The 20,879-nt window shown below is 41.5% G+C and overlaps 2 protein-coding genes across 2 annotated transcripts; both read left to right on the top strand.

Moving 5' to 3' along the window:
* LOC125895967 (cytochrome P450 2J6-like) lies at window positions 1–7,976 on the top strand. Its single transcript, XM_049588233.1, has 9 exons — window positions 1–300; window positions 3,529–3,694; window positions 3,794–3,946; window positions 4,026–4,186; window positions 4,341–4,517; window positions 4,616–4,754; window positions 7,065–7,252; window positions 7,355–7,496; window positions 7,602–7,976. The coding sequence occupies exons 1-9, from the start codon at window positions 109–111 to the stop codon at window positions 7,775–7,777; spliced, it is 1,494 nt and encodes a 497-aa protein (XP_049444190.1). The 5' UTR covers window positions 1–108; the 3' UTR covers window positions 7,778–7,976.
* Window positions 7,977–12,790: 4,814 nt separating this feature from the next.
* On the top strand, window positions 12,791–19,190 carry LOC125895939 (cytochrome P450 2J2-like). The gene is made up of 9 exons (XM_049588197.1): window positions 12,791–13,024; window positions 13,326–13,491; window positions 13,587–13,739; window positions 13,838–13,998; window positions 15,263–15,436; window positions 15,528–15,669; window positions 15,802–15,989; window positions 17,630–17,771; window positions 17,896–19,190. Exons 1-9 carry the CDS (start codon window positions 12,833–12,835, stop codon window positions 18,069–18,071), a joined length of 1,494 nt encoding a protein of 497 aa, XP_049444154.1. The 5' UTR covers window positions 12,791–12,832; the 3' UTR covers window positions 18,072–19,190.
* The last annotated feature ends 1,689 nt before the right edge of the window (window positions 19,191–20,879 follow it).

Below are 20,879 nucleotides of genomic sequence, written 5' to 3'. Positions count from 1 at the left end.
ATTGCTGATTTGTATTTACTTGTCTGTCCTGTTATGAAGGTTGTGTGTCGTGTGAAGTCCTGAACAGCTCAAACCATCCTTCTGCTGCCGGTTTAACTCTTTTTAACAATGTGGCTTTTTAAATTTTTACTCGGTTGTGACCTCACAGGGCTTTTCCTGTTCGTACTTATTTTTATCCTAATCGCAGACTTCTTAAAAAACAGGAATCCTCCAAATTATCCTCCAGGACCGCTGGCTCTTCCCTTTGTGGGAAACTTCTTCAGTGTGGACAGGAAACATCCACACAAATATTTTACCAAGGTAAAGTTTGACACATGCATTTTTTCCCCATCTTTAACTTTGAATTTTATTGACACCATCTAATATATTTAACTGTTCATTTGACTAATATGATTGAATTTGCAATTAAGATCTTTCACAAACACTGCACTGACTGAGCAGCTGCTACCAGGATGGTGGCGTATGTGGACAATAACATGTATAACTTTGCCAACAAACTAAAAAAATGACACCATTTCAGTTATTTCTATAGTTTTTTTCCAATTGAATTTAACATGAAACTGTTCATATCCTTCAGGACATGTGCATTTTTATTTAAATTACTAATTTTTTCATAGAAACTCGTGGCAGACACTGACATTTGGTGGTCAGATTGCAAATATAAATGTAAATTCTGATCTTGGTACACAGGAGGGGTGGACTACAAAGCAAGATTAGTGTGTTAACAAGGTACATGAGCCTAAAGCCAGAGCTCGTCATATCATAAAGGCTCTTATAGGCTCTCTTAGATAGACATGGTAGCTTTTCATCACCGTGGGGAGTAGGGATGCAGGGGCTGCTGCAGCACCAGCTGTTTGTGGGGTGACAGCAGCCCTGATGGCATTATGTATGAACTTGTGCTCAGCACCGTCATGCTAACACGTTTCTCTAAGTCTTCCTGACTCGCTCTGATGTAAATAACAAAAGAAACTTTGGGCCAGCAAAGTTAATATTTGTTTTATTTTACGTCAATAGTGCCTCTGAAAATGCATCATATAGTGATACACATCCAATGTAAGAGTGATTTTTTGAATAATGAAAACAATAATAATAAAAAAATTATAATAAATAAAGTCATTCAACAGTACGCCTGCGCTATTCACCGTGAGATTGTATCCCATGCCATCCAAAGAATGGACTCCCAGCTGATAGTGCCATGAACAGTAGCCTAATGAGACAGCGTTCATTAACACTGCAATACCTTATACAGACAAGTTGCTATGTTTGTAAGGAAAATGCTCAACTTCAGCAAACACTGAAATGAAGAGACTCTGAGAAGCACGGAGAAAAGTTACAGCCAACTTTAAAGATCACTTTAAAGGGAAATTTCGGTTTATTTCAACCTGTCTCCTATCGCCCTAAATTTGTTTCAAGTGACTAGTGACATAGAAATAATAGTTAGCATGTTAGCCGTTAGCCTAGATACAGCCAGGGCGCATAGTAGCGTCAGACCTGTTAAAACGTAAGTGAACGGGCAGCCTTCAAGTGCAAAGTTCGTCCACTAAACAAGCTTTTTTTCCACAAAGACCGCCTCATATCGTTAGGATAAATGTCAGAGAACATATAGAAAACGACATGTAAACGTGTTGTCTTACCTTACCGGTGTGCTGCCATGTTTGTTTACCATTTAGTTCTGCTTTCCAAAGCGCGGCCGAAATAAATCTCGCGAGAACAAGCAGCAACAGCTGGAAGGCAGAACCGGACAGTAGCCTGAAAAGTTCATTCATTTATTTTATGAAAGATTTATAGAATAATGGCTGACTTTTTGCCAGACTTCAACTTTGTGGAGGAGGAATTTGATTTTGCAGAGTTTGATGGCTGCCCTTATTTATTTGAGCCAGAATACACTGACGAAGAGCTTCGTGAAATTGAAGAACGGAGGAGGAGAGAGAGAGGCGCAACAGGTAGAGGACGAGAGAGGAGGAATGGCTGCTGCAAGGCTGCGTAGCTCTGGAGATTGGTGGTGTACCTGTGAATGCTGTGCCCCAGTGCCCACAGAAGAGGAATGCCTCTGTTGCAAGGAATGGGACCGGTTGCAGCTTTATTTTCAAGGTCTGGATGTGACCGAGGACGAGACACCTCCACCTGGAGTAGTATCCAGCTGGGCTTTATCTAGAGCTCGCCAGATATATTTCAGCCGCGCTTTGAAAAGCAGAGCTAAATGGTAAACAAACATGGCAGCACACCGGTAAGGTAAGACAACACGTTTACATGTCGTTTTCTGTATGTTCTCTGACATTTATCCTAACGATATGAGGCGGTCTTTGTGGAAAAAAAGCTTGTTTAGTCGACTAACTTTGCACTTGAAGGTTGCCCGTTCACTTACGTTTTAACAGGTCTGACGCTACTATGCGCCCCGGCTGTATCTAGGCTAACAGCTAACATGCTAACTATTATTTCTATGTCACTAGTCACTTGAAACAAACAAGGCTTGACCTCCCAAGCTTGACTTACGCACAAACTACTCGAATTATCAAAACACCTCTTATGGGTCCTTTTTGCTGCTTCCTATACCTAGTGTAACTGACCTTATTTTTCACCTTTGGTATAAAATGATACATTATCTGCCTCTACATGTTCAGCACCACAAACAGCATACAAGCACTCCACATGGTCAAGCCACGCTATGTTAATTAATTGCAGTCTACATTACCAATTTCTCAAGCTTTGAGGTACTTATTATTTGCAATACTAATCCAGCAGTTGTTGCTGAATTTACATCCTCCACTGTACTAACCTATGACAGGACTGTCAACACTTGTGATTTCAACACCAATGTAATTGATCTCTTTAATCCCATGACTGCTGAATACAAGAACACTTAGATCTCACTCAGTATATCATGGAGCCCAGACATCATCAAGGAAGTGTCCTTGACCTGGTGATGTCCGAGGGCTGTGACACTGTTAACATGCTTTTTATGAATAGCTGTAAGACCACCACCTCGACTGCCGAGCCTTGACAAGCTGAAACCATCATAACTAGGTCATAATTCAGCATTTGGTTTTGACCAGGTCCCAGTTGGGAGCGTTCTCTGGACATTTGCCCATGCTGGATTAAAAAGAAGCCCTCTAGGTTTCTAGCTTACTCTCAGGTAGCATACATCCACTATGTTCACTATGTGTTTTAATTCCCTAAAATCGCAATATCATAGTGTTACCACCTGGATTATGTTTTTGTGGTCCTGATTTGTTGAAGTCCATTTTACACTGCTGGTATATCACAACTCATAGATCCCTGGGTAACAAAGAAGGTTGATAACCACCATTATGGCATTCATTATCTCTGACTGGGGTGTTGGGTGTGGTCGAGCCAGCTCACTCAAAGAAAGTCTGGCTCTGTCGAAATTGCTTCGTTACACATCCCTCTGGTAGCCCATTTGTTCCACCATGTGCTTTGGTATGTTTTATTTTTGAACAATTTCAAAATTTCATATGATGCAGTCGTGTGTTCTGGTCCACCATTTGTTCCTTGATGTATTCTGCACAGCTGGCTGAGCTCTATGGCAATGTGTTCAGCGTTCGCCTGGGTGGTGACAAGATGGTGTTTGTGTCTGGGTACAAGATGGTGAAGGAAGCCTTGGTGACACAAGCCGACAACTTTGTGGATCGACCATACAATGCTATCACTGAGAGGTTTTACTCAGGAGAATCAGGTGTACAATTCATTCTATTTCTCAGCTCTCGTGCTGTGCAGGAATTAGTTCCCCTGAGCCATTAACCCTACAGTATACCCTCTGCATGCTTGTGTCTAGGTGGTCTATTTGTGAGCAATGGTGAACCATGGAAAAGACAGAGACGTTTTGTTACATCTACCTTACGTACCTTCGGCCTGGGCAAAAGCATCATGGAGCAGAGTATCTGTGAGGAGATCCGACACCTGCAGGAGGAGATAGAGAAGGAGAAAGGTGGTTCACATAATAAGATCATTGTCAGCAGCTGTTTAGCAGTATAACATTGTCTAAACAGTGGACTCCTCTCCTCCAGGTGAACCTTTCAACCCAGCAGGCCTCTTCAACAATGCTGTGTCCAACATCATTTGCCAGCTGGTGATGGGGAAACGGTTTGACTACAGTGACCACAACTTCCAGACCATGCTGAAGTATATATCTGAAATTCTTCAGGTGGAGGGCTCTGTATGGGGTTTGGTGAGTCAGTAATATCAATTTAGTTTGATCAATCTGTCGGAGAGACAACATTCTGGTGGTATTATGGGAGTCCATCCTCCTCAACTGATAGACCCATGTCTGTTGTAAAGTATCATCATAAAAGTTGAAAGGTGATGTGTTTTCTTCTGAGTAGCTGTATCAGGCATTCCCTGGAGTGATGAAGCACATGCCAGGTCCTCACAATGAAATGTTCAGTCAGTTCAGCGCCATCCTCGACTTCATCAGTCAGGAGATAAAGAACCACAAGAAGAACCTGGACCACAGCAATCCCCGGGACTACATTGAGGCTTTCCTCATTGAAATGAAGAATGTACGTGAACAATTTCGTTGCACTGTACAGCAATGTGTAGCACTTCCTGTTTATTTAACAGCCACTCACTACTGTATCTTCTCTGTATTTCTGAACAGCATAAAGAGTCTGGTCTGGGCTTCACTGAGGCCAGTCTGGCTATAAATTCAGTGGATCTGTTCATGGCTGGAACTGAGACAACTTCCACCACTTTGCTGTGGGCTTTGGTTTTCCTCATCAAAAACCCTGAGATCCAGGGTAGGTGACATGCTCAGCCCCAAACTGAGCTAACTGTGAAACAGCAAGGAGACAAGACTAAAAGAGTATACAGCCATGCCATTTCTGCAACAAGGCAATCCACGTCTACACAAAATGTCAAAACATCAAGAGAAAGTGCTAAAGAAACACATATTAAAATGACATTTACATACAATTACGAACAAGCGCAAGAAAATGTAGCAGGAGATCAGAAATATAATTTGGCCCTAACCATTCAGTGATTTATGAACCAATAGTAATATTTTAAAATCAGTTCTGCAACAGATAGGAAGCTAGTGCAAAGTGTGATGTGATCCACTTTCTTGGTGTTAGTGAGGACACAAGCAGCAGCGTTCTGGATCAGCTGCAGCTGTCTGGTCATTTTTAGTCTGTAAAGACACCGTTACAGTAGTCAGGTCTACTGACTATAAATACAAGGACAAGTTCTTCAAAATCCCGTGAAGTCTTTTAGCACTGGTAAATTTTTAAGATGACAGTGGGCTAACTTCATAATTGTAATGTGGCTGCTGCAATTCAGGTCTGACTTCATGACTACACATTACTACACTACAATTGATCCTTCGCTAAGCCCTGCCTCTTTGTGGTGGTCCAACAAGCTGTCAGAGTAAGCATGGAGCCCACACTGTAACTAACTGCGCTCCCTGAAGTAATATTATCGTATTTCTGGAAAAACTAAATAGTCAGTACGTTTACATGCACGCAGTAGTCGAGACTTCTCGTCTTGTCTGAGTGTATATGCAGAAGAGAAAATCGAATTTCTGACCAAGTAGCCTCGATAGGCGGCGCTGTGTCCTTTTTAATATAGTGCGTATTGAACTAGTTCCGGTTGACCCAAAGAGGAAGCTAACGACAAACGAAGATGGCAAAGATGTATGTTGATGTATACTGAACTGCTGCTACGTCATCTCCTTCTTCTTCCAGGTGAGAGCCTGTGAAAGAAAAAGTGGTGCATGCGCAGAACGCCAAGTCCAACTCCAGTCGTACTAAGTGGATACATGCAGTAATAGTTTGATTTTCAGTCGTACTATCTAAGTGTGTTAGTCGAGCTACGGATAGTCCAATTTCAGTTGGACTAAACTGTTTACATGCATTTAAAAGTCCGGTTTCAGTCAAACTAAGCCAGTAATTTAATTTCCTCAAGCTGCACATAAACGTACTGAGTGATTCCAGAGAGCAGCAGACAGAGGGGTCTACAGTCTGTGTTTGAAGGATATATCCAGGAAGTCAAACTGACTCAGCAGCAACAACAGGTTAAAAAGACAAAGATAGTTAGAAGCTAAAGCCGAACTATAGGCTACAGATCACAGTGTAAAAGTGAACCACCACATCACTGCTGATCGCCACACAAGACAAAGAATATAACGGGAAACTTTGCTGATATTGAACCAGCTCTGTGGCATCACAGTGTGTGCAGATGAATGGTGTTTGGCTTCCCCTCTTGTTGCTGCCAGCACCCGGACATCTGCCACTGGATGGGCAGTGATCTCCAGGGAAAGTCAAACAACATTAATCTGCTCACTATCTGATGACACACAGCTGGTTGAATATCATCAAAGTTTCCCTGCTTCCTTCACTGGTTCCTGTACAGCAGGGTCGGTCTTTGTTTCACTGTTATAATCATTCAAAAGCAAAAGCAGCATGTATTCAGTAGGCTATATCTTCAGTAGCTAGCTAGCTAACCCTACACTTTACAGGGTTTGATTTTGGTTTTGGAACAGGGAAGAAATGTATACCTTTTCCAACCTCTCCAGGTAACAAGTATCATTAATACACGACGTGCCCAGACACAACATTTAGCTCCACATCCACAAAACCAGCCTGGAAATGAAGGAAATCTGAAACGACTGCATCAGAGTCAATGGAGCACAACTGTGTTGTTGTCGGACCCCGGTCTGAGCCCGCTATGATTGGCCAGTCTGGGTCTGGGGATGGGACTTAGTGAAGAGTCAATTACCTCCATTTTGTCTTTGTGTAAGTGAAGAAAAAAAATTGTGGTACATCCAATCATTGGTGATATGGTAATGTAAATTTTGTGTGTCATCTGCATATGGTAATATATTGTTTGTTTTCCATAAAAAGCTTCAAAGCTAAATGCTAACGTCAACATGCAAACATTTCTCACACTGCTAAAACGCTGCTGTCCACCTCTTGCTACAGTATAGCCTGTAGGCATGCTAATATTTGTTAATTAGCACTTCACACAAAGTACAGCTGTATAAAAATTCACATATGAGGTTCTTCTCACCACGTTGCTACAAGTTTAATTCCCTCAATCATCTTGTTTTCTAGACAAAGTCCAGGCAGAGATAGACAGAGTGATCGGACAGACCCGACAGCCCAGTGTGGCAGACAGATCCAACCTGCCCTACACTGACGCTGTCATCCATGAGATCCAGAGGATGGGAAACATCGTTCCTCTCAATGGACTCAGAATGGCCGCCAAAGATACGACACTGGGTGATTATGTCATACCCAAGGTGCATTTAGTTCACAGTCATTTTAAGTCTTAACAAGATAATCTCTAAAATATGACTGCTGATGCATCATTGCTTGGTGTTAACCTAACGTCTTATTTTTAGGGTACGACCTTGATGCCCTTCCTGACCTCTGTGTTGTTCGACAAGACCGAATGGGAGACTCCAGACACCTTCAACCCCGGACACTTCCTGGATGCTGAGGGAAAGTTTGTGAAGAGAGAAGCCCTTCTGGCTTTCTCTGCAGGTAAACGACATTCACCTAAATCTTAAGCATAACCTGAACCAGACTGGACCAATTTGTTTTTTCCTGAGCTTTTTACATCGTAATGTGTGTTTGTGGACTCTTCAGGAAAACGTGTGTGTCTCGGAGAAGGCCTCGCCAAGATGGAGCTGTTCCTGTTTTTGGTCGCTTTACTACAGAAGTTCACTTTCTCCGTTCCTGATGGAGTAGAGCTGAGCACAGAGGGAATAACTGGAGTTACGCGTATACCACACCCCTTCAAGGTTTACGCCAAGTTGCGCTGAATTTTGTAACATCCCACTCTGTCATTTTTCACCTAAACAATATGCAACAAACAAGACGAACACTTTAGGAGAGAAAGCTGCAGTTACTTTTCAAGCTCAGACTTTAACTGTTTAATGATTGCCTGGTTTACTCCTACTGCCTGTACAATCAAATCTATGTGATAGTTGTTGTTTTTTTACATACAAATATTTTTGTAATAATGGCACTGCTTGTAATTTACCTTTGACTTTAATGACAGAATGTAAAAAGACTTCATAGACATATGCTCTTCAAAATTACATTCAAGCTGTATTGTTTCAGATTTCTTCATACTACTGCTATGTATGATACGTAATGTATCTATAAGTTAATAATGAACTAAATTACATACACAAACTATTTAACACATTTGTTAATGACTAAGAAATGACTTGTTTTACAAATCTGGTTTACTTCTTTGGTAAAAACACAATATAACATGCATTCACAGGTAGCGACATATTTGCAAGCCATTATCAATGTAAGTGGTGTTTGTCATATCTGGGTGGCATGCCATATGTGATGCAAGATACGGCACGTCACGTCTGGCATACCATGAACAAAGAGACAATTAGGAGGGCAGGTGCTCGGAGCAAGAAACTAGGGATGCACCGAAATGAAAATTTGTGGCCGAAGCCGAATATTATTAAACACTTGGCCCAATACCGAGTACCGAATACCGAATATCATTGTTTAGTTTTTCATTCGTTTTTGCAGATGAACCCCCTCCAGATTAGTGTTGTCACGGTACCAAAATTGGGACCCACTGTGCGATACCAATGAAAATATTATGGTTCTGAGTAGTATCAGGATACCACAGCAAAAATGAGGCAGATGTGCCTTTTGTCATTTATAAAAAGATAAATCACTTTTCTATAATACATCAATGATATTTCAATGGAATAAATTACTTATTGACTTATTCATACTTCAAAGACAGCATCAATCAGTGATTAACATAGGGGGGATCAAAATAAAATAAATAAATAAAAATCAACCAGCCACCCTCCTCCCCTGACAAGTAAAGAACAGTCCCTTCATAAGTAAAGAACAGTCCCTAAAGTGCGGTGAGGTTTGTGGGCCGTTACTGACACAAAGAGAGAAATGTGAACGGCTCGTTTCTCCTCTGACACATCACATACCTGTGTGCCGCCATGGCTCGGCTGTTCAGGTACTTCTGGGCAGTCATGACACCAAGAAGAGGATATTATTTGAGCCGACTTCCCCATCGCCGGGTAAGCCGATAGCCGCCGTATTTGACAGGAATACATTAACGTTACTGTGTCTGTGACCCCCGTTCAACCCACAATCGGTGGGATTCGCCTTTCGTTTCTGCTGCTGGTTGAAATCTGTAGGCTGCTCGCACAGCGTGCTGAATGATTTAAGCCTATTTTGCTCGCTCAAAACTATTTTTAGTCGCAAATGCGAGTGCGGTGACGGGCGGATCGCCACACTGCCGACATTTTATACCGCCCGTCACAGCACGCTGTTTGATTGCATTATCAAAACGCCGCTATTATTTGGCCTTGCTTTTAACTTATTCCACCGAATACCGAATGTGTGGGGTTTTTTTTGCAATATTCGGCCGAATATATTCGGTCACCGAATATTCGGTGCATCCCTACAAGAAACTCAGAGTAAGACTTCTCAATCTTGAACTCAGTGGCCCAGGAAACCGCATCAATGATACAGGCAGTGAAAAGGAAACTGTCAAGCTGGGAAAGGACATTCTCTGACTATAACAGACGGGACAGGATGTTTGCCATGACAATCTTGTATCTAGGACAGTAGGTGAGCTGAATGTTGGAAGCAACTAAAGAACAGAGCCAACCTGGCTGACCTAAACCAGATCTGTGCATCTGTAGACAGAGGAGAAGACGATGTTTCCAAGATAAAATAAACATATCTTTTATCTACTAACTACAGTCCACTCTGGTTATGTGGGATGGTAACTGAGTGCCTGGTTCAAGATAGCCTTTACTGAACAACAGGAAAAACAGTTTAAGTAATGTAAAGCCCCCTTTAAGTGTGTGTGTTGGGGAAGACGTCGGTGTGTCACATAATTGTGAACTTGATAATGCTTTTTTAAAATTTATTTGTATTTTATTTTATTTATTTTTCATCTTACTATATCTTATATAATGACGAAAACTGTGTGTGTGTTCCACGTTTTTCTCCTCACTGACTTGGTCAATCCATGTGAAATTTGGCACAGTGGTAGAGGGTCATGGGAGGATGCCAATGAAGCAATATTACATCAATTGGCCAAAGGGGGGCGCTATAGCAACCCATTGAAATGTCAAACTTTGAATGGGCATATCTCATGCCCCGTATGTGGTAGAGACATGAAACTTTGCACAGAGATGCCTCTCCTCATGAGGAACACATTTGCCTCAAGAACCCATAACTTCCGCTTATATAGATTTTCCGCCATTTTGAATTTTTTGAAAAACACTTCAAATGGATCTCTTCCTAGGAAGTTTGAGCGATCTGCATGAAACTGGGTGAACATAATCTAGGGACCAATATCTCTGCGACCGATCACTGTGGCTCCCCCTGTGGCCGAATTGCAGGACAGCAGGTTAAGGAAATCGTACATCGGACATCATACTATCAAATTCACAAAAACTCTGTCTGAATACATTGCTCTTCTTAATGGGTTCAGTTGACTATTTAATCTGCGATTTCCTATGACCTGTATCCCAAACACACACCATGTGAAACTGTACATGGGCAACTGTGCACTCAGTGGGTATGGACTAGTTTTAACTTATTCCGAAAGGGCAGGCAAATAAATATCAATCCAAACAACAAGCAGCCAGGCATGCAGATTAAGGTATGTGGAAAAACTGGTGTTGGAAAAGCTAGGGCAGACGCAAACTAGGTAATATGGCAACTGGATGGAGACAAGGGACAATTACAGGTACTGCTAAGATGATGGAGAAATGGGAGGCAGGTGAGGTGAACAGTGGAAAAGGTCTTGATACAGAACAGAGGGGTCTGCAGTCAAACGAATAAATACTAGGAACTGTTTAAGGCCATGACAGGAAGTAACTAACACTGAAACTAAAATGAGACGCTGTATTGGTTTTTGGCTTTCTCGCGATAACACTCTCTAATCTGCAACCCTATATTTGGTCGCTTTTGTGCTACAATGCTGTTTGGCTAATAGACTGAAGGATTTATGGACCACTGACGCCACTCCGCCCCCGTCAGCCAGAGCTTCTTCTGGGAATGCAGCAGTATGAGAGTTTCACGGTATGATGACCGTCTCAGAAAATATTGGTTCATGGTATCACAGTATTAAAGACTTTTTTTTATATATATTTTTGGTGCCATCTAGTGGTAGTATCAGGAATGACAGTAGACAATGATACACACTGTACAGTGCAGCCACAGTCTGTAAAAAAAATATGAACATAGCCACCGTGACTTCATCCACTGGTTTGTGGACTTCTATTTTGAGTTCAGCATTTTGCTAGTCATTATCTTGGCTTTTCGGAGCCACAAGTGACCATATGTGGATGAGAGGGTGGAGCTGACTCATAGACGCCTCACAAACTGCCTGTCACTAAAAGCGGCCATGTTACACAACTTCCAATGCCCTTAAAAATTCTAATTCAAATGTACAGTTGTCATGAATGAGTAAACTAACGACAAAGACCAAAACTGTTTTCGTACCAGGCTGTAAACACGTTTAATTGTCCCGTAACGTCATTTTAACATTGACTTGCTTTTGCAGACAGCCTCTAGTGACCATTCACATAACTGCAGTTTGTGGCACTTCCACATGGGCTTTATTTTTCAGCCCCAGATATTGCCAACTGACCATGACATAAATAATAATACAAAATTTTTGCTGACACTGGACGAGAGGCAGCGTTCACCCTGGACAGGTCACCAGACTATCACAGGGCTGACACATAGAGACAGACAACCATTCACACTCACATTCACACCTACGGACAATTTAGAGTCACCAATTAACCTGCACCCGCAGAAGAACAGGAGAACATGCAAACTCCACACAGATGGGCTCCCCCACCTCATAAATAATAATAACACATTTTATTTATATAGTGCTTTTACAGCTCTCAAAGATGCTTTACATTTAAAACAAAGAAAAGAAGTGCATTCAAAAAAAAATAAAAGGGGGGGGGGGGGGGGTACATGAGGAACCAAGAACAAAAAGCTAATGTTTAAAGGTTAAAAGCGGATTTGAAAAGGTGGGTTTTGAGGAGTGATTTGAAGGTGGATGGATCTGGACAGTCACGGATGTGTATAGGGAGGGTGTTCCAGAGGGAGGGGGCGTGTTCGAACCGTCTCTGTTAAATGGCGGACCACATTATTTTTCCAATTTGAAAACATGTTCAGCTGCTGCTCTTCTTCTTTAAGTTAGCTGCTAACTGCTACCACATACTTGTTAAATCTTCCGTGGTAGGTCGCAACACAGCGTCAAAACATCACACCCATGCTGCCTAGGATCCCATCCCGCTGGCTGTCCCTTTTCTACAGACATCATTTCGGTGCTGTTACTACATCTGATGCCGTCTTAAAGGCGAGACAACACAGTCCCCTCATCCTGGGATTGTACCTTCTATACAGAACTGAGGCTACACAACAGCGTAAAATTCCTTCCTTGAAGAGACAGTGTTAAAGGTGCTGTTGTCTGAGGAAATGATGAAATGATCAAAATTAATGCAGCACCAGAGATATTGTGTTTTTTACTTGACGTCTTTCTCTCTCAAAAACTGATGCCTACATATCATATGCACTATGAGGCAGCTTCTGATGTTATGGCTGAAATTTTCTAATTTAACGCCTCCGCTTTGTTATAGTGTGTAAGTTTGGGTCAGTTTTAGCTTATTCATACTCTGTATTTAGTTAATGGAGTGCTGTTTCCTCTCCCTCACACACACAGGTCATTATATCAACATAAGCTGTGAGTCAGCAGAGTACCAGCCCATCTCTAACTACAAATTGACGATGGAACAAGTGATCTTTATCAGTCCCCTGCTCTTCTCCTCAGCCTCACAATGTGGCTGTGTGATTTGTGTCTGTGGCTCGATCCGAGGGGAATGCTGCTTTTTATTTTTGCCGTTCTCCTCCTAGTGTATTTTCAGAGCAAAAAGGATCCACCCAACTTTCCACCAGGACCGCCATCTCTCCCTCTTTTAGGAAACATATTCAACATTGAATCTAAACAGCCTCACGTTTACCTCACCAAGGTAAGATGACAGAATCAGACTCTGATATTATGCAGTTGTGTTTCTGCAAAAGAAAGTGTAAGGTGCTACTTTCTCTGTATCTACGCAACTAAGCTGTATTGTGCAGCAGAGACTGATCCATAAACAAAGAAAAAATCCTATGAGATTCAACAGAACATTACAAAGTTTATGGTACAAACAATGCTAAAAACCTGTCGATGGTGAGTCACAGAGTCAGAGAAATTATTGTCCTGAAATATGCATCTTATCAGAGTCACATGTTAGACAACAGGACACTTATTCTCTGCTCCTGCTTCCACAGCTAGCTGATGTTTACGGGAATGTGTTCTGCATACGTCTGGGAAGACACAAAACAGTGTTTGTGTCTGGGTGGAGAATGGTGAAGGAAGCCTTAGTCACACAGGCCGACAACTTTGTGGACCGGCCTTACAGCCCGATGGTGACCAGAATTTATTCAGGGAACTCAGGTGGGTCACACAAACACACAGTACATCAGTGTCAAAGAGGTCAACCTGCCTCCTGATCCCTGCCTGAGTAAAGTCGTGTGGTTTTTCTCTTTCAGCCGGGCTTTTCTTCAGTAATGGGAATGTGTGGAGGAGACAGCGGCGTTTTGCCATGGCCATGTTACGTACCTTTGGTCTGGCCAAGAGCTCCATGGAGCAGAGCATCCTCGAGGAGAGTCATCATCTGCAGGAGGCGATGGAGAAGGAGAAAGGTTGGCAGAAAGAACAAACAGAAAAAAGAGCAAAACACGATGGAATTTAAACATATAATACACAGTGTACTCGGACTGAGGATGATTCTTCTTTACAGGTGAGCCGTTTGACCCTGTGCCCCTCTTAAACAACGCCGTGGCCAACATCATCTGCCAGATAGTGTTTGGGAGACGATTTGACTACAGTGACCACAACTTCCAGAGCATGCTGAGGAATCTGACTGAGATGGCCTATCTGGAGGGCTCCATATGGGCTCTAGTAAGATGCAAAGAAGGCTCCTTCCTCACTTATATGAGCATCTACACACACATCAACCATGCTCTGAAGGCAGCGGTTCCCAACCGGTGGGTCGTGGTCCAAAAGTGGGTTGCGGGATCATTCTGAATGGACCGCAAGTAGCTTTTATTTTGAAGTGTCGTTTCCTGTGGCTATCTGATAGCTACTTGACAGAGACAGTGAACTAGCTCAACGACATGGCCTAACACATGTATGACACTGAATATATTAAACTGTGTGGACCTTGAACTAATGACTAAGGAGAAATCTGGACCACGTGCCTAGACCAGATGGGAACCACTGTCTTAAGGCATCAAAACACAACTTACAACCTCACATGGCTATATCCATCCATACCATGGATCAGAACCAGCGTGTTAACTTAGTAATCTGTTGATAAACGTCAAGAAAGCCAACAGGAATGTGTAGGAAACTAATGAACTTGAGTTAGGGACTGATTGTACTTATGAGGGAGTGCAAAACAGGGGAGGAGTGTCAAATAATTTTTTAAGTATTAGGGAGGGACGTATGTTCCTCTAAGTAAAAATAAATCGCCAAAGCCACCTCCGGGTCTCAAAGACGTTTTCTTCAAAAACTGCCAAAATGACATCATTTATTACAGCAAGAAACTGTATAAACAGAAATTATCAGAAAAGAAACAAAAAACAAATTGTGATATTTCACCAAAATCACTTTAGCCACAAGTCTCATTCAAAATTTGGCCAAAACAAACTGCTGGCACTAACTCACCAGCAGCATGCATGACTATAGTGAAAAACTGAGGCTTTTTTTAACTGCAGTATTTTGTTTTCGAATCTTAACATTCAAACACCAAAAGTAAGGTTTTAAAATCTAATGACAGTGACTGTGTCCAGTTATGATATCAGTCTGGCTGGCTGTTAATTTGTGTGACGTGTGGGCTTATTAATTTTTGCGTTTTTTTTTTTTTTTGGTAGGATGTATTATTAGAATTTATTTTGGTCTGCAAATAGAAACAAGAACATCATGTATTAATCTACAAATTCATGTAAATAAAGTCACAGCCTCTCACAGAAAATGGCAGATACAACAAAGTAACCTAACATAACTTAGACACTTCTGTAATCCAAAAAGGTGCAGGCTGAAGCTACGTAATGTCAATTCAAAGTTTCATATCAGAAAACACTGTAAACTAAAGCGAGACTTTTATTTGCCAGTGGATATAAACGTCACCACTGAACAAGTCCCTTGTTTCCTCTCCAAACAGCTTTATGATGCGTTCCCAGCACTGATGAAACACCTGCCGGGGCCTCACAACGGCATCTTCAGCAACTCCAAATGTCTGGAGGCATCTATCAGGGCAGAGGTCGAGAGGCACAAGTTGGATCTGGACCCCAGCAACCCACGAGATTACATCGACACCTTCCTGATAGAGGAGAAAGTACGGTGCTTACAATGTTGATGAGCCAATCAGTATGTATGAGACCTAAACTGCAACTGACTACATGTCTGTCTGTGTCTGCGCCTCACAGCACACCAGGAACAGTGACCTTGGTTTTAACGAAGGCAACTTGGTTCTGTGTTGTCTGGATCTGTTCCTGGCTGGAAGTGAAACCACTTCTAAGACTCTGCAGTGGGGCCTCATCTACCTCATCAAGAACCCTCATATCCAGGGTGTGTGTTCACATATCAGTGACTTCCACAGCAGCAGCACAGAAACAAGATTAAAAGATACAAAAGAACACGTAGAAGGTCAAAGAAGTCACTTTAACTGATGAGTTAAAAATCTCTTATTTCACCTCCTAGACAAAGTCCAGGCAGAGATAGACAGAGTGATCGGACAGACCCGACAGCCCACAATGGCAGACAGACCCAACCTGCCCTACAGCGACGCTGTCATCCATGAGATCCAGAGGATGGGAAACATCGTTCCTCTCAATGGACTCAGAATGGCCGCCAAGGATACGACTGTGGGCGGTTACGTCATACCCAAGGTGCATCTACTTAAAGCGCTCAGTAACTACAGAGTCAGAACAGACAGTTGTGTCCTGGATGTGTTTATTACATAACTAGTTTGTAAGTTTGTGATACAATAATGTGTGGAAGTCAGCTGAAGGAATACCTCACCCATAAAATGATAATCATCTATATCAATTATGTGGCACCTTAATTTTGGGAAGAAAATTCCTCACATGCCTCCACAGTGAACAGAGGCTCCAAAGCCGCATTTAACAACAGAAAAAACACTGTTGGGCAACTTACTCTCAAACTGTATTACATTACATCTTATTAGTTCCCTTCATTTGAAAGTAATAAGTTACTTTACAATATTACTGTCTATGTAGAGGAGTGTGTCACACTATGTCTGCGCTTCTTTCACCAAAATAACCTTTGAAGTATGACGAAGCATTATAAATGTTAGAGGGTCAGGTTGTTTTATGGTGGGTATTAGGGGTGGACGATATGGCCCTGAAATAATTTTACCATAATTCAGGATATTTTTGATGATATAACAAGTTAGTAAAAAAAAAAGTATTATTAATTTAAGGACATAGAATTGTACCAAAATAAGAGTTCTAGTTTTACAGTTTGCTTCAAATATTCAGTAAAAACTAAAGAAAAATTAATAATTTCTTTAGTTTGTGAACAACAACAGTAACTCAGAGTGAGATTCAGATTCTGTTACAATATTAATAGTTCAACTAAATTAAATCTATCACAAATTGCACATTTAACACTTCCCAAATACAAAAAATGTACCCTGGGATCCATATATAAAAAATCAACAGGTGATTTCTTTCTTTTAGTAAAATCCTAAATGATTGAGTTGTTTGAACTGTGCGTAACAATATGACGTTGAAATATCGCGAGTATCACAAAAGGAATTCTTCATATCATATTAAAAGTTCTACCATATTATGAACGAGATGATATGTCACACCCCTAGATGGATATCTACTAGTCCACAGCCATTGGTAGCTTTGTCACCTTCTACCTATGCCAGTCCTCAATGCCTATGTGCAGTTTCACATAGATTGACCACGTCAGTGAGTAGAAAAACGTGGAACACACACACACACACACACACACAGAGTTTTCGTCTTTATATAGTAAGATAATCACATGAAACATAATAGACAAATGCTGAGATTAGCAAAACAAGCTGATTCAGTAGGATGAGCATAAATTAATATCCTGGAGCAGGAAAACCCACCTGCGACTGAGTTCGCAGTGTGCTGGTCAGCTGCAACAGTACCAGAGCGAGAGTTGTGTAAGAAGGGGCGGTGGGCGCCGTTCCACCGTTGTCAGGATGCGTTGTTAAACATGGAGTCCAGTGACTTCAGTTCATGAAGAATGTTTGTCTTTTTGGATTGTCTGTTCACTGAGGAGGCATGTGAGATAAACAAAGTTTTCGTCATGAGTTCAATCCACTGATAAAGATGAAAGAACATGATATGAACATCTGACATGACAAATAACTGATTATTTATTGAGTGTACATATAATACCCACATGACCTCATGGTCTGGCAACAAGGTTTGGCTGCACTGTCCATGCTCGCTTCTTATTTGTTTGTATAATAAATATGAAATGATTGCAGCCTGTGTGTGTGTGTGTGTGTGTGTGTGTGCAGGGAACCTCAGTGATGCCCAACCTGACCTCTGTGCTGTTTGACAAGACTGAATGGGAAACTCCCGACACATTTAACCCTGAACACTTCCTGGATGCAGAAGGAAAGTTTGCAAGGAGGGACGCATTTTTACCTTTCTCTGCGGGTAACTTGAAACTTTGAACCACAAGATATGAAATCATTTAGGAGACATAAACAATGAGGGCATTAAAGGTGATATTTTCCATGCATCTGCTTTCATTCGTTTTCACTTACGCTTGTTTCTCCAGGAAAGCGTGCATGTCTGGGTGAAGGCCTGGCCAGAGTGGAGCTGTTCCTGTTTTTCATCACTTTGTTTCAGAAATTTTATTTTTCCACTCTGGATGGAGTCGAGCTGAGTACAGAGGGAATCATCGGAGCCACACGCACGCCGTACCCCTTTAAGATCTATGCCAGAGCCCGCTGAACCCTGCAACATATCCCAAACTACAAACTGTTGCTTTATACACAGACAACACATGCTGCATCTGTGGCTTGTTCTCCTGTCAATACAAATGCCAGAATTCAACAATATGTCCTGTCTACAGCACGTGTGTGTCAAATACTGGAACTGATTATGGTGGCATGAGGGAATGTTTTGTGTAATAGGTAATAGGGGAACTATAGCCTACTTTGTTCTGCTGCAGCACATAATAGCATAATGTGTGACTGTTGATAAATTGTCATTTTTCCAACGCTGACACTGATCTGTAACCAGCAAGCAGCAGCAAAACTCTCCAAGTATCCACTGTTACTCACTTGACACTACTTGTGGTGGACACCGATCAGCCACAACATTAAAACCAACCAAAAATCTGCTCAGGAATGGCCTGGAGAACGTGACAGAGCTCAAGGTGTTGACCTGACCTCCAAATTCCCCACATCCTAATCTGACTGAGCATCCACGGGAGGTACCGCTACCCCAGAGGTCCTGTGTCCATGCCTCCATGGGTCAGAGGCTCAGAGCCAAGTCTGATTCACTGTGGGGCCTCCTTGGATTGGATTTGGCCCTGACCTTTGGAGGAATGGACACAGGACCTCTCTGTGGTGTCTGGTACCAGATCTCTTGAGTCTTGTGGGGTGTGAGGTCAGGTCCTGGCACGTCCCACATTTGACTGATCAGATTAGGATCTGGGGAATTTGGAGGCCAGGGCGACATCTTGAGCTCTTCGTCGTGTTCCTCTGGCCATCCCTGAGCAGTCTGGGGCATCGTACTGGGGGGAATAAAGGTTTATCAGCAGATAGCCTCTTTGAGATGAACCGTCTGGCTTGCGAGGGGTCCAACACGAAACATACAACACACTTCATTACACTGGACACAAACACAACATCGGTCTGCACTGGTGTTTGAGTGGGTGGCGGGTGCCAAGTGGCAGCCAATCCACATAACTGCCAGGACTCCACTGTCAACTGTCCCACAGCTCACCTGTCAGTAGGTTTGATGCTGCGGCTCATCTCTGAAAATGATTTCAGTTGGACCACTACAAAAATAAATGTTGACACAGAAAAGGCCAGAGTTTGTTCTCTTTCTGTCTCTGGTTGGTCACCTACAGTTTGATGGACAGGATCCTGATGGGCTACTTTAACTATTGCTGCTTTTTTTTTTGCTTTTTTTTTAATTTCAAATTTCAGGTCATACAAACAATGTGTACGGCACATGCAGACATTTGGCACATAATAGAACACATAATTACATCAATATAATGTAGTGTATATCAGGTCTTGTCAGGATTATTGCAAAATGAAAATAAAAACAAAACAAAGAAAAGAGAAGTAAAGGCTATAAGGCACAGTAAATTCCCTTTTACTCAAGATCAATTAATGACAAGTCACTAAGGTATTGCAGCGTATAGTCACTTTTCTCATCTTGTGTTAGTTTTAAAGTATTTATGTACAAATCAAAATCTACCAGAAATACGTGAAAACTTGGCAGGGATTTGGACATTCTCATTTTATGTAAGTAAAATGTGCCGATCAGTAGCATAAGATTAATTACAATCTTGTAATAATATCCTTCAGACCGACTGTGATGATATGTCCAGTTTTTTCATAGATATATTTCTCAAAATCCCTCCAAAAGACAGATGACACAGGGCAAATACAGAATAAATGTGCAATTGTCTCCGACTCAGTCCCACAAAAAGTGCATTTATCATCCAAGTCTGTGAACCTGGAAATTGTGTTGTTACAAGGATAAATGTTGTGTAGTATTTTGAACTGAAGTTCTCTTATTTTATTTGAAATACAGACCTGAAAGGGGCACAGCCATGTTTTAGGCTAATTAATATCGACTAATCGACTAACAGAAGCAAATTCTTTGAATTTAACTGAAAAGAATTTTGTTTTTAAGACATTTTCATAATTATAAAGATTGCCATTCTCTTCAAATAGATCCAAACAGACAGTGGACAGTGCCCACTGGTTTATATTTGGGGCAGACAGGAAGTTAGCATAAAAACAATTAGCTAACAGATGTATTGATATAACACAGCTCTATCTATACGTTTATTTGGAAGTGAAAAGTTCAACGGCATGTTTAGCTAGCTAACACTGCTAGCATGCTAGCTAACAGAGTTCATGAGCCTTTTAACAAAATATTTCACCAACCTGGCAACACACCTGACAGCCATCCTCCTCATTATTTGTCGCCATGTATTATTATTGGTGCCGTTGTTTCTCCAAACTGTTCCATGTTTATTTTCCACGAGCTTGGACAGGAAATAAATGAACTTAACTCCCGTTTCGGCGACGACGAGGCGTTTCTATCCGTACGTAAATGGGTGCATTTCCTTGCGTTGAACACCAGGGGGCGGAAATGAGGCGGGAACGCTGCGTACGCACGGTTTACGTACAAAATCGGGATTCATCAATATTTTCTTACCTTAATTTGTTCTTAATCTGCAACATGAAATAAAATAAAATAAAAAAAATTAAATTAAATTAAATTAAATTAAAAAAGAAAAAAGAAAAAAAAAAGAACTGCCAGCTGTCGTACAAAATGTAAACACACATTTTTTTAACTAATTACACAGCATGTGAAAACTGCATTCATTAAAAAAATTACTAATTAATTGGCCAAATACATTAAATATGAGACTGACATCCTCTCATCATGGTTAAGTATCATCATAAAACACCCAACTATAAAAATTTAGTGTCCCAGTCCTAGCTTACAGCTGGGTATATGAAAATATTTACAATTAACAGATCTGGTTTCTTTGTTTTTACTGAGAGG

The sequence above is a fragment of the Epinephelus fuscoguttatus genome, linkage group LG10 (assembly GCF_011397635.1).
Source record: "Epinephelus fuscoguttatus linkage group LG10, E.fuscoguttatus.final_Chr_v1".
Lineage (NCBI taxonomy): Eukaryota > Metazoa > Chordata > Actinopteri > Perciformes > Serranidae > Epinephelus > Epinephelus fuscoguttatus.
The sequence above is the reverse complement of the archived record's forward strand: the minus strand, read 5'-3'. Positions and strand labels throughout refer to the sequence as shown.